This window comes from Choloepus didactylus, chromosome 12, assembly GCF_015220235.1.
Source record: "Choloepus didactylus isolate mChoDid1 chromosome 12, mChoDid1.pri, whole genome shotgun sequence".
In the NCBI taxonomy this organism is placed as follows: domain Eukaryota; kingdom Metazoa; phylum Chordata; class Mammalia; order Pilosa; family Megalonychidae; genus Choloepus; species Choloepus didactylus.
Window position 1 is genome coordinate 61,645,073 of NC_051318.1, and position 15,301 is coordinate 61,660,373.

General features: G+C 38.4%; 1 protein-coding gene across 5 annotated transcripts in view; it reads right to left on the reverse strand.

Annotated features, from left to right (window-relative positions):
- Window positions 1–15,301, reverse strand: part of LMO7 (LIM domain 7) — a 254,282-nt gene that overhangs the window by 102,982 nt on the left and 135,999 nt on the right. For all 5 annotated transcript variants that reach the window (XM_037799816.1, XM_037799817.1, XM_037799819.1 and 2 more), the window contains one exon: window positions 3,268–3,374. In XM_037799816.1, coding sequence (XP_037655744.1) covers window positions 3,268–3,374 — 107 coding nt within the window. The remainder of the gene's footprint in view (window positions 1–3,267; window positions 3,375–15,301) is intronic.

The following is a 15,301-nucleotide window of genomic DNA, read 5'->3' on the forward strand; positions in this document are numbered from 1 at the left end:
TAATAATAATTATTCAACAAATAGTCACTGATGGAGAGAAGCTATAATAAGTTCACTGCCTCAGGAAACATCTAAACTAGGATAGGTCAGCTTCAGTCACCCATTCATGGACGTCAAATCATAAATTTATTAGCCTTTTAGGAAAGAAAAAAAAAGCAAAACCAGATCCTATCCATCCGTTAAATCAGACATATCAAAACTAAAAATATCAAATAAAGTCTCAAATATATGCGATTCCAAAATAAATGGGATCATTCCATCATACTTGGAAAAATTCAAACTACTACATCTGTAAAGAAGCAGAAGAATTAAGTTATAAAACTAGATCATATATTAACATGTATAATTGCAGAAACACAGAGAGTACCCTAGTTCTGTTTGACCAATAAAAAAGTCATTATTGCAAAGTAAATTATAAATCCAAAATTGGTGGAAACTAAAATTTTGAAGTTAGAGTCCAAATTATTGACATGATTCAACAACAACTGTTCTTCACATTAACTGCTTCTGCTCTTGCCACACAATCTAACAAACAAAACTTAACTAGGCTCCATATGCCAATGATATATTTATCACTGCTGGGCAGTAACAAAAACACAACTAGCATTTGCCAACATAAAAGGAATTAACTGTCCTTTCATATTTGTTCTCAGTATACCATATAACCATGTATTTTCAATTGCACTTGCAGCAAGGCCAAAACCAGGTCTATGAAACAAAAATTCAATCTTAGCAGTTGAGTTGTGATCAGACATTTAAAATAATCAGATAGTTTGTCACATTTTTGCTAAATTTAATGCATACCAATGACCAAAATAATCTCACAGTATTCATACACATTACTACATTCTCAGACAAATTACAACGAGCAATGAGCCTTCAATTTAAATATATAAAAAATATACCAACATGGAAATATACACATTATTATATATTAATAAATAACATATCTTCTTCTCTACCTAACTATATTGAGAGGAAATAAGTAAAGAATTCTCTGTCTAAACCAGGGTTTGTCAACCTCAGCACTACTGACATTTCGGCCCAAACAATTCTTTGTTGTGGGGCATTGTCCTGTGCGCTGAAAGGTGTTTAACAGCACCCCTGGCCTCCACCCACTAGATGCCAGCAGCACCCTGTCCCTCGTTTATGACAACCAACATTGCCAAATGTCTCCTAAAGAGCAAAATCACCCCTAGTTGAGAACCGCTGGTTTACCCTACACCATGTCCTTTTATCTGCAATAATGATAGGACAAGATTTTTTATCTACATTAATTAAGAACAAAACCTAAAAACTAAGAAATGCATTACTATTTATTTGTAAGCAATTATTTGCTTTTTAAAAACCTTCTTTTATAAAAAAGGGTGGAAGAACTGTGGCCACTATTATTTAAATAAGTCATTTGTCTACTTCCTCATGCCTCATAACTGGGAGGCTCTCCCACTTCCATTTGCTCTTTAGTCCAACAAAACATGAATTATCAGAGGAAATGTTCTTAATCCCAGTCAAGATTCTCACTCAGGCATTTTCTCTAGAACTACTGAGGCACATCTTGCCTTTATGGACTTGTGGTTTCCACTGAAACAAGTTGCTCTGCATACTTAATACAGCTGTAACTACGTGACCTCCCGGTTTCAGTTTGTAAGTAATTTAATTTCACTGAAGGCTGAGCACAGCTGCTGGTTTTTAACACTTTAGGCACAACAGCACATAAAACAGTCTCCAGGAAAGCTTTGTACAGCACTTTTGGAATTAGGAGCCAATAAACATGTTTTAGCCTAGTCCGCGGCCTACTAAAACATATGCAGAGTATGATTTTAGGGAGAAAGGAAGTTTACTCTTAGAAGACAGTGACTATTTAAGTAAAGAAGGCTTTCAAAGTCAAAAACTTCTCTGCCCATCAGACAGGTCTCATGAACGAATATTTTGATTAGAACGAATAAAGCCAATTCATTCAAGTATTTACGTTTCATGGAAATTAAACACGACCTCACATGTGGGAGAAGCGAACAGTTTCATTTTGGTGAGGAAATTCAGACTTCGCAACTGTCTTTCAGTTAATCAGAAATGCAGGAAGACTTATCCTTACCATAGCACATATCACTGCAGTGAAGTTTAGAAATGCTTCTTCAACAGAACAAGAAGCACATAGGTTCAAAACAATTTGTTTGTTCTTAAATATATATTGTTAGACTTTTGAATGACTAATTCCACCTCAGTTTTTAGGTTGTTCTGCTAGAAAACAATACATCCTATCAAAGATATTTATATGGCAGGTTATTCTCCCTTAGAAAAAACAAATGTTGGTTATATGTAAGATTTTTCAGTCAAATGTCTAATAGTCATTAAAGCTATAACATTGGGATGTTAACCACATAAATTAAATCTTTGTCTAACTGGTAGAAACTAATTTTTCCATTTTCTATTATTTCTATGAATAGAATAAGGTGCTCAGTTTTTCCCTTTGAAAAAAAAAATGTTAGTGGGTTAGGTGCATTAGGTTTAAGAGCCATGATGATAAGGAGGTAGTCATTATTACAACATTAAATCATATTCCTGTCAAATTTATCATGTAACTAGAATTTATTACTAGTTCTCTAGAAGCAAATTAGATTTATAGGAAAAAAAAGTCACTCAAGAGCTTAAAAGCACATTTCCTTGAAACATATACTCGTACACGAACACCATTTTCCATCTAAAATCCAAGAGTATACCCCTACTTTCACTTTCTCATCCATAAGATTAAAATAGTGAAATACATTAATTTTTCAAAGTCAGCCACAGTAAACAAGGTTGTTAGCAATACTTGGTCACAAGTTCTACTGCATACCAAATATTAAGAAACTATCTTTTACCACCATGTACTCTTATTTTTATATTAGCAATTATCTCAATTCCAAATATACGAAAAACTGCTTCAAAATTTTACACTCTGTAAGCTATAATATAATGTATAAATTCACTTCATATGTGTAATGAGTACCTTCACATTAGTAACAAAACATTACCAAGCTATACAAGCATTAAAATATAAACTACATCTCAGTACAGAGATTTAAAATAACACTATGACATGTTATCGATTATGGCAGCTTCACACTCACAGTCTCTATGTTTAAAAAAAAAAGTCTATTTTTGCATGAGAACAGATGAAGAGACAGAGGGAGCAACTGTTTTTCAGTAATCCTGAAGTCTGAGCAAATCTTTTCACTTAAACCACAAGCCCAAAGGTTACAAAATATATAACAAGCAGGTGAAACTTACTTGATGGTGACTCGATTTGATAAATCCTGTAGATCCCCAGGATGGAAAAGCTGGGCTTCTTTCAATCCAATCTGTTCACAAGCTTTTAAAAACACGTTTATATTATCCTGTGAAGAGAAGTGGAAAGCTTAGCTGGGCCCTCTCAGACAAAAGTTACAAATTTTTATGATATAACTTCCAAGCTCCAAAGTCCAGTCACAGGCAGCAAAAAAAAAAAAAAAAAAAAGGCAGCCAGACCAATGCATACGTACATTAAAAAAAATACATGGTCATGTTCAACCTTTCAGTCTTCCAGAGCACAAACAGTAGTGATAGCTTATGCCCGGACATACACTGTTTCTGTGATCTTTGTGACTGGCACGTTAAACATTACCTGTTACAGGACAAGTGCCTAGCCACTGAGCAGCGATCTACACACTTTGATGTCAGCTCTGCTCTGCAAACAAACGCCCTCTTTTCCAGCTTTGCACGACAAGCCTTACCTCTCCTCTTTAAAAATAACTCAAGCTACTGACATTCACCCACCCAGAAACTGTTGGCAGGGAGGAAATAAGAGGAGGAACATTCTGTTTCTATGATTACAAATTACGGAACGACTGTGGAACACCACACCTGGAATCTGGGTTTGGTTGCGGAGCCGGCTCTTGACAGACAGGGAAACCACACTATAGGACCAAGAAGCAGCCTAGTTTTCATTGGCTAAATCACATAGTTTAGGTGTGGTACATTACTAACTCCCTGCACCTGCTCAGGAACTGCCTCCAAAAACTGAAAATCTATCCCCCACCCCCAACGTTGCCCTTGTATCTTACTTCAAAACCAACATCCTCTGTTCATAAATCAATGCTCCTCATTAACGCAAACGGCTGCACAAACACTGAAGATAATCTACTTTACAGTGAGCTGCATTTCAGAGCCATGCACTTGGTTAAAATAATTAGCTTAGGCTTCCATCTTCACCAGTTGAAAGTAAAACACCACCATATGTGGCTGAGCTTGTGACGACACCACGTGGGCTTTGCTGTCTCAGTGAAGGGAATGGCCTCCTGGCAGGTCGACACAAGTTTGTCCACTGTCCCGCTAGCAACAGGACCTCTGTGACCTGAGCCCCCAAGAGCCTCCTCAAAAACTCACCTTCCTTCTTTGTGGCTAGCTTTGATGGAACAGAAGGCAACCCACCACTTAGAGAAAGGCAATTACTGCTTTCCCACGCTGAGAAGCTCTTCCCCAGGGAAGAAAAGTCAGCAAGGTACGTCAGCATGAGAGGGAATAATTAGAAAAAGCAGCAAAGGTGAAGAGGCTAAAATCCAACAGTTTGCATTCTTGGGAAGAGAGGGGATTTAGGGAAAAAGCACGTGAACATGTGGCAAGAGAAAAGCAACACTGATTCCCAGGAAACTAAGGGACATTTAAAATTACAGCTATTTGGAGAGGTGATTCTAGAGTTCTAACACCGAAAAGCAGTATAAACTACCTAGGTGCAAGCAGAAATCTGTGATTCATTTTAAATAAGAATAGGTCAAAGATGAAAGGAACTCACAAGGCAGAGGTTGAGCGACTCACTAAGGGGTGTTTAGTATGACTTAATGTGGAAAAGTGAAATATTTTATTGGCAAAATTCCAGGAGAAGCAAAAGTGATAGTTATTACTTTTACACAATTTCCTAAATCTATAGTATCTGTAATTACAAATGATTCAAATTAATATTTCTAAAACTGGCTCTTTGAAAAGCAGACAAGAACAGCATATTTGGTATATCAATACCATAAATCCTATTTAAAGCAAGTTTCATTTCAAAACAGGAAAAGTAAACCATTAGAAATCTTCCTACCAATTAAATATGGAATGTTTAAAACACTATTAAAGCAAAATAACACTTCCTTCCCACCTTAATCTTGAACCAATTATAAGGCAGTTTTAATAGGTATGGGTGGAGGGAAAGTGGGTAGATTAGGGAGAGATTAATGAATAAGGAATAACAGAATTGCTAATAACTGAGGTAGGATGAGGAAGTCACAGAAATCTACAAAGACTTTCAGATTTATATTCACTATAGTACCTGTATTAGTTAACTATTGCTGCATAACAAATTTCCCCAAAACATAGCAACTTAGAATAACAGACCTTTATTATCTTATACAGTTTCTGAGGACTGGGAATTCAGAGTGGTCTGGGGGTTTCTCATGAGGTTGTAAGTCATCTGTCAGCTGAGGTTGCAGTCATGTGAAGGCTTTACTGGGGCATGGGGTGGGGGTGGAGGGCTGCTTCTACGTTGGCTCACTCATATGGCTGGTAAATCACTGCTGATTGTTGGCAAGAAGTCTCAGTTCTATACCAAATGGAACTCTCCATAATGCTTCTTGACATAGCATCTGGCTTCTCCCAGAGCAAGTGATCCAAGAGAGAGCAAGATGGAAGTGACAATGTCTTTTATGACCTAGTTTTTGAAGTCACACCATCATTTTCTCAATATCTTCTTGGTTTCAATTTGTTGTAATAGGACTACACAAGAATGTAAATCCCAGGAGGCACTGGGGACCATCTTGGAGATACCCAAGTATGTTCTCTGGCCTACAAATATTCATGTCCCTCCCGCATGCAAAATATACTCCTCCCAAAGCCCCCCAAATTCTTAGGTCAGGTATGAGGTACCTCAGGTATAATTCCTTAAATACAACCCCTTGAATACAGTTGCTCTCAGTTTGAAGGCCTGTGAAATAAAGAAACAAGTTATGTGCCCACCCACCCCCCACCCCAACCAATACACACACACACACATCACGCAATGGTGGGACAGGTACAGGATAACCACTATAGATATTCCAGTCCATATTCTCCAAAGTGTTGAGAAATCAGAGGCACAGAGGAGTTACTGGTCCATAACAATTCTGAAATTTTGCATGATCCATTCGGGCAGTTCCTTGAGTAGGACTCAAGGCTTGGGAATAATTCTTCATGGCTGTTGGATCCTCCATCTATACTCTTGGTTCCATCCTAAAAGTCAGCTTCCCTTTTCCATGAGAGATAGCCTGTGTTTTCAGCTGTGTAGTTTTCTCAGTCTGCTTCCTGCCTATAAAGGTTTGGGAGACTACGGATCTCTTTCAATTTTGTAATTCTCTGCAAGCAGACAGTGTTTATACAAATACAATTCTCTCAAAAATACTGTGTATCTCCTATTAAATTTATTAGGTTTCATTTCATTAGACCAAAGCCATACTACAAATCCCTTCAAGATAAGCTCTTCTTTACCTTGGGCTTCTGCTGTGATGGTTGCAGGACAACACTCTAAAGCTTCTTATAAACCCTATTGCTTGACTGAAGAGATGAGATTTCCAAGGTACCACCTTAAATCTTATCTAGGTCTTAAAGGAGTTTTACAGCCACGTTTTCAAACAAGGTATTTATCTTGAGACCTTGTTTTCCTGACAGTGCTATGAATTTTATCTTTGCCTGAAAGCCATTTATTAATTTGAGTATCATTTATTAACTAAAGAGGCTGGTCATTTTCAAACTATCAATTTCTAGGTCCTTCATTTTAACAGTCCGTCATTTATTTTATCTCTCTCCTCATTTTATTACAATCAGCAAGAAGAAGCGAGGCAGCACTTTAAAACTCTGCCTGGAAGTCTCCTTAGTTAGATCACCCAGTTAATTAGGTACAATTTTTAGGTACAAAGGAGTAACTGTCAGAAGGTGAGAATCATTGAGGCCATTTTGAAGACTAGCTACTACACCATTACAATAAAGAAAACAGAATAGTCATTAGCTTTTGGAGTATAAAGATAAACTGTTTTAGAGCTGTGGAATTTAAGTTCCTATCTAGATGTCCACAAATAGTACCTTAGGTTTGGAACCCATAAGAAATATTTGATCTTAAAATATGGTTTGGGATTCATGAACTCATAAAGTAGATTATAGGTTATCAGGGGCTGGGCAGGGAGAGGGCAAAGGGAGTGGGGAGTTACTGCTAAATGGACAAAGAGTTTCTGTTTGAGGTAATGAAAAAGATTTGGTAATGGTTGGTGGTGACGGTAGCACAATACTGTGAATGTAATTTATATCACTGGATTGTATACACATAAGTGGTTAAAATGGAAAATACTGTGTTGTACATATGCTACCACAATTAAAAACATAAAAATATGGTTTGGAGAGTTGAGTACACAGTAGTAGTAACTGAAATTACTGCTTGAAGATATGGATAAGCCCTTTTAGAAAAAGTTAAAAGAAATATTCACAAACACCAATATTTAAAGGGCAGTTAAAGAAATAGGAGTCAAGAAAAAAAAAAGAAAAAAAAAATAGTAGCCAACTAGTGAAATAGGAAGGAAAGCAGAAGGAATAGCATCATGAAAGTAAGAGAGAATTTCAAGAAGAGGGAGTAAGATGCTGTGAAAAGCTCCAACGTCAAATAATTTGATAATCTAAAGGAATGTCCTTAGTGAACATAAACTCCAGGGGACTATGGACAATTAGTGACAGTGAAGATTGGCTAGTGACTACAGAGCAAATTCTGAAAGATCTCCCTTTCAACGTCACCCTGATAGCCTTGTCTCCTTTTCTAGCCTCCCATCACTCCTCCAACCAAAGCAACCACCACTGCCTCTGACCCTCCATCGTTGGGATGCTCTGTCCCTGGAATGAAGAGAGGAGGGAAAGGAGCTTTTGCTGTCCTCCTCCTGGTCCCCAAAGTAGGGTGGTGTTCCACCTCCTTCAGATATTTTCCAGTTTAAAACATAAACACAATTATACGTTTTTATGAGGTCAAAACCCCCATCTCCATTTTGAATTCTGAAGAGAGATTATAAGAATATGAAGCCAACATGAATATTCTAATACCAGTCCGAAGGGCATTATGGATCTTTGGGAAAACCTTCCCTTTCAGACACTATCATTTCATTTTCCAGCCCAAAGCACCCATCTAGTAACTATTCCCATATCAGTTCATAAGGTTGGTTTGCTCTTTTTTAGGAAAGGCAGTAGTTGGGGTGTGAGGTGGAGGCAAAGTAGCAGGTACCAGAGTTAAATTCATCATTCACTTTTTAGCAAGCTCTTGTCATTCAGTACAAGGCCTCCCTCATTTTATTTTATTATTTTACTATTTTCCTCCTCACACCACATCCCACTCACTCCCATCCCTCTCTCTTTTAAAAAAGTGCCTTCTCCAATGTGTTTAATATATGTGTATATATAGTGTGTGTCCTTTAAAAAGTGTTGGCTTACTTATGTACTCTAAATTACATTTTTCTCTCTTACAGGCCAAATCACTTTTTTATTACACAAAAGTCTAAATCCTCTGGAGGTTAAAACATGGGAATATGTAACAGAGTGAATCTTGTGGTGGAAATGTCCATGATTAGCTGTACAAATATTAGAAATTTCTTTCATGAACTAGAACAAACGTATGAAACTATAACTAGAAGTTAATAATAAATGCATATATAGGGAAAAAATGTACCTTTTGCAAACTATGTACTACAGTTAGTAATATTTTAATATTCTCTCATCAACAGTAACAAATGTACTATACCAATACTAAACAATGGAGGGGGGGTGGTTAGGGGTATGGGAGGATTTGAGTTTTCTTTTTTGTTTCTTTTCTGGAGTAATGAAAATGTTCTAAAATTGAAAAAAAAAAAAGTAATTGTGGTGATGAATGCACAACTATATAATGGTACCATGAACAACTGATTGTACACTTTGGATGACTGTATGGTATGTGAACAATCTCAATAAAATTGTATTTTTAAAAAAAGTCTAAATCCTCATTAAACTATATATTATGCTACTCTACTCACTTGGATTTCTGCACTATTTAGGTAGGAAGATAAAAAAACATATGCTTTCTAGTGTGTGATGACTCCCACATGTAGAGGTTATACTTGGCATCAGAGAAATGTAAAATAATAAATATGGAGCTGTTCACTCATCAGATAAAGCCAGTTCCACTGCTTCTGCAAAACTGTTTTGAGTGCACAGGATCAGAGGTGTCATAAGCAAAAGTAGGTTCTTAAAATAAAAACAAGTCTAATAAAGGGATTTATTACAAAAGCCCTAAATAAGATCAAAATCGTAATTTGCAAATGAGTGAGGCTGTGCTCAGGGCTGTGATCTGCGAGCTGAAGACAGTGTTAAAATGTCCCCTCACTTCTTCTTGCTGGTTATAGCAAAATGTGAGAGGAGGGAGACAGACTATAAGGCCAAGTATTAAACATGAAGGATCTAGGACCTGGTGGTTTCAAAATTTATCAGCCAAATGCTCCCAGAAAGACATCATCTGGAAGTGCTGTAAATCAACCAAATATTCTCCCCACACACTTGGCTTGCTAGTCCCAGAAAGTATCTGTGCCTACTGTAAACAAGATTTTCAATAAAAAGGCAGCTATTCATTCTCTGAACCTGAGCATATGATGGTGCAGATCAATTTATCCTTATCCTGAGGCCAAGAACCTTGGCAACCTCAATTCTTTTTCTATTTATGGTGTGGCAGCAAAGTCCCTGCCTCCTCTGCCAATGGAATTGGCCGATGCACAGTAAAGTTGGGGAACCACTGTCCTAGGCTCTTAGATTCCACATGTGGTCCACAGATCAGCAACGCCATCATCACTTGGGTTGCCTGTAAGAAATGCGGAATCTCAGGCCCCACTGCAGACCAACTGGATCAGAATCCACATTTTAAGATCACGCAGTGATTCAAGTTTTGTAAATAAATAATTTTTCTGGCAAATAACAAACTCAGAAAAATATTTTCATCAAAGATAACTTAGCATAATCCTTTGCACACTTCCTTTCCAACCTGGTCCCAGCAAAATGTTTTCTACAAAGAAGGGTGGTGAGAAGAACGGCCACTATACCATCAACAAGGTGGTGACCAGTGAGTTCACCATCAACACACACGCATGGAGTGGGCTTCAAGAAGGGCACCCCTCAGGCATTCAGAAAGACCCAGAAATTTTCCATGAAGGAGAAGGGAGCCAGGTGTGTGTGCTGACATCTGACTCAACAAAGCTGTCTGGGCAAAAGAAATAAGTAACGTTCCATACTGAATCCATGTACAGTTACCCAGAGAAAATAGTGATGATATGTTCTAGTTTGCTAATGCTGCTCGAATGCAAAACACCAGAGACAGACTGGCTGTCATAAAAGGGTGTTTATTTGGTTACACAGGTACAGTCTTAAGGCCATAAAGTGTCCAAGGTAACACATCAGCAATCGGGTACCTTCACTGGAGGTTGGCCAATGGTGTCCGGAAAACCTCTGTTATCTGGGAAGGCACATGGCTGGCGTCCGCTCCAAAGTTCTGGGTTCAAAATGGCTTTCTCCCAGGACATTCCTCTCTAGGCTGCAATTCCTCAAAAATGTCACTCTCAGTTGTTCTTGGGGCGTTTGTCCTATCTTCGCTTCTCCGGAGCAACAGTCTGCTTTCAACGGCCGCCTTCAAACTGTCTCTTATCTGCAGCTAGTCTCTCAGCATCTGTGCATTCTTCAAAGTGTCCCTCTTGGTTGTAACTCCTCTTCAAAATGTCACTCTCAGTTGCTCTTCAAAATGTCACTCACAGCTGCACTGAGTTCCTTGTGTTTGTCAGCTCATTTATATGGCTCCAGTGATTTAATTTAGACCCACCCTGAATGGGTGGGGTAACTCCTCCATGCAAATTATTCAATCAAAGTGATCACCCACAGTTGGGTGGGTCATATCCCCATGAAACATCCAATCAAAAGGTCATACCCTAATCAAAAAGATTAATCAATCTGCCCCACAAGACTACAGCAAAGATAATGGCGTTTTGGGGAACATAATACATTCAAACTGGAACATGATGAAAATTCACCAAACTCTGTACATTGATTACATAGGTTGCTGTCACCACTTTCAAAAACCTACGGATTGTCCCTGGGGATTAAAACTAGCAGCTGATCATCAAATAAAATCATAAAATAATTGCAAAAAACAGACGGCTTAAGCAGTGTTTCTCTTTAGTGTGGACACATGAATCACCTAGAGATTAAGGAGTTAATCATTACAACTATCACCCAAAGTACCAGAATTCTATTCTTATGATACAATAATTACAATAATTTAAATTATTTCAAAGTAACTCCTAAGCATCAGGATGATTAACATATATCTATATTTCCATTTGAATTACACATTTTCCACTAAGAAGTCAGGTCACAATTTGGTTTCAATCAGCTGGTTTTTATTATTATAGAAAATTCAACCTCTATTTTATGGCTTAACTATTAATTCAAACACATTTACTGACTATAATATGTAGGTAAACATTCATCAGAGATCCAACTTCAACAGTCATTTGTGAGGAAAATAAACCTTATACATTTTTAAAATTTTCCTCAGGTCTTATTTCTCTACAAAGGAAAAAAGCTGTCATTTGCTGATAGCAAAAGTGAGGAGAGGAATTGAGGACAAGAACAGCAGAAAAATGTTGTCACATGTGAGAACAGGAATAGGAACCAAATAGGAATGCTTAAAGGAATTGCCAGGCAACACTGAGGGCCACGGAACTATACGATGCCAGCAGCTTGGTGATTTGAGTTTTCTCCAGCATCGCTTGGCAGAGCAGAAGCAAAAAACAGACCAAGAGATGTAGAGAGGAGAGTTGGCAAGTTAGAGCACCAGCAGGTCAAGGGAATGAGGATTCAGTTCTCTGGTAAAAAGCTAGTTATTGAAATGCTTAACAAACTCAGGTTGCAATTAACTACTCAGAAGCAGTAAGAGGCTTTGTCATAGTGAACCATGAATTAAGTTACAGCCCTGAATATTATTCATCAAATTAAACCTTACATCAAAAATGAAGTTAATTGTAGGCCCCACCCGTGTCAAGATGCAGACTGAGACACTTCAGGGCTCTTCTCACCACAGAAGCTTTGAACAACCAGCAAGAACTGGCAGAAATATCTCTCAAATCTCCAGAAAACTGTTAAACTCTGCACTCTTGATCATTATATTAGTTGTCTATTGTTGCTGTAACAAATTACCACAAATGTGGTGCTTTAAAATGACATAAACTCATTAAATTACATTTCAGGAAGTCAGAAGTCTTACTGAGCTAAAATGAAGGTGTCGGCATGGCTGAATCTAGCTGCCCAGATTCCTTGCCTCATGACCCCGCGCTGCTGTCTTCAAGATCAACATGCAGCCCAGTCTTTCTCATCTGCCATGTCTCTTGTTTTCTCTGCTGTCTCCCTCTTCCAATTAGGAAGACCCTTGTGGTTACACTGGACCCACCTGGATAATCCAGAATAATCTCCCCATCTGAAGGTCACTGATGAGCAGCCTTTGTTTCATCTGCAACTTTAATTCTCTTTGCCATATAACCTAACACATTCAGTGGTTCTAGAGATTAGGACATAGATGCTTGGAGAGCCATTATTCTGCCTACTACAACTGCCATGTCCCCTTAAAGAAAGGTTCATGTGTGTTATGTCTTCCCTTCTTAGAGGGAGGCATCCCTAACTTGATACTGGATTCCAAGTGAGGTTAATTATCACAGAGCAATATTACTTGAAGGGCCACTAAAATGAGAACAAGACTATTGTGAGGATCCAGTATGAAATGGATGTAATGTGACTGGCAGAGCTTCTAGCATATAATAAGGGGTCAGTAATAGAGAGAATTTACCTAACTTCTCTTGTTACATGCCATGGATACTTTTTATTGTTCCATCTATATTACAGACTGGACCAGGATCATATATGGCTGAAATACCCAGGCGGCACTGACTTCACAGTGCACAGGAAGTTGACACAGTAGTATGAACAAGCTAGTCAAATGTAGAAGAAAAATACATTGGTCAGTTAAGAATCTGAATTGAGAAATAAGCAATCACATCCATGAGGGGTACCCCCAAGGATAAAGGCATAAAATGCACAATTATTAAGTTTGTAGACAACATAAAACCACTCTGAACTCACCTGATCGATTTTTTTTCCCAATTAAAATGCAGGCTTCAGTATTCCTGATAAAGTTCACTTTTGAAGACTTGGACCTATCCAGATAATTTTTAATCCAGACTTTGATCTCCATTACATTAGCTATGCCTTATTTCTTCAACATTGACAAACTGGTCTAAGTATGTTTCCCATGTTTTCATCCCATCATTTTACTTTTTTAATGGAAAGGGGCAAGTACAAAGCCCTAAAGCACACTGCCAAAAACCTCTCTCCAAATTTACACAGATTGAAACATTTTGGAACCTTACTAACTGGTGGGTACTCAAGTATGTAAGATCTCCCCTACAGACACTATCACCTGGTTCACTTTTCCCCAAGATGATTACATAAAGGTCACAGTAGCAGACAGCTTGCAGGAATTGAACAGATGCCTAAAAGGAGAAAGCTGGTAACATAAATGAATAAAATGGGCTAAGCATAACGTCAGGGAGGTGACAGGGAGACCAAGGAAACCAGAGACTCCACCCTGTCCCAGGAGCTGCTCTCACAACACCGCAGTTTAACGGTGCTCTGGGGGAATGTACACCCAGTGTCCGCCAGATTCATCGAGAAAAGTCAGCAATGAGGATTTTATCTAAAATCTCAGAGTATATAAATTTGGCTCAATTTTTTTTGAGGTTGCAGGACCTTATGGCCCATAGATATTTAGCTTTTTGTGGAAATACCACACTGACCTCCAGAAAGGCTATACCATTCTGCCTCTTCATCAACAGTAGATAGGTACATCCCTCTCTCCATGTTTTCTCCAGCACTTTTACACCTAAAAGTGTCCACCAGATTCATCAAGGAAAGTCAGCAATGAGGATTTTATCTAAAATCTCAGAGTATATAAATGTTGGCTCAAATTTTTAAAACACCACATAGGTCAAACAAAACCCATTCGTGGACCATTTGATAGCCTCCAGCATGTCTCCTACACTCTCCATGTCAAACAGCTCAGTGATCATTTGCTCTAGAGCTTTTTGTTCATGGTGGAACAAGGCTGACTTCTAGTGATTACCTTATTCCTTGCTACATAATCACAAGCCATTCCATTAATTGTTTTTTTCCCATGATGTTACCATCTAAAATGAACATTGATCATATTTTTTAGCTGGGCCAACCTACAATCTTTTGCAAAATGCCTCATCCTCCACAGGTTCTCTCTTGATTCTCTGCTTCCCCATATTTACTATCTCAATAAACTGTTGATGCAAACACCCTTAATTCTCTCTCACTTCACGTCTCATCCATAAGCAAGTCCTATGCAATCTTCCATCAAAACATACAGAAAATGTGCACACTTCTCACTGCCCCCACTGTTATCATCTATCTGAGCCACCATCCCCTCCTTCCTGGATGACTGAAACTGTTCTTTAACTGGCTTCCCTGCTTCTCTTCCTGATTTTCTTCAGTCCATTCTTCACACAGCATCCAGTGATCTTTAACAAACCAAATTGCTCTCAAGAGCCCCCAATGGCTTCTCATCACTCAGAGTAGAATGCAATCTATTCACCACAGCCCACAAAGCCTTACAGAATCTTGCTTGCCTACTTCTCCCCATTACTCAGTTTCTGCCCACAGTTCTCCTTGCTAGTTGAGTTGATCCTGCCTTGAAACCCCTGCTTTTCCTTCTGTCTAGAAAATTCTCCCCTATCTCTACCCCCATATCTTCCCAAGACTCACCCCTTCTCACTTCATTCAGTTCCCCGATCAAGTGTTAACTCCAGAAACAAGATGTCCTTGAGCACCTTCTCAAAAATACTTGCCATACACACCTCAATCATTCTCTGCCCATTCACCTTATTTTTTCAGTGTAATTATTGACACTTGACAGGATATTACATTTATTGACCGCACTGTTGCCCCATCCCATGGCACATAAGCTCCATTACAGGGGAATAGTTTACTGCCGCATCCCAAGCTCATAGGATAGTGCCTGGCACACATAGTAGGTGTTCAATAAATATTCTTAGAAGGGGAACGACAGTCATGGGCCTGAATTACATCAGGTGACCAGATGCCCTCATATCAGTTTTGCACCTTGGATTTCTCTTCCTTTCAACCTCATTTGCTCTTC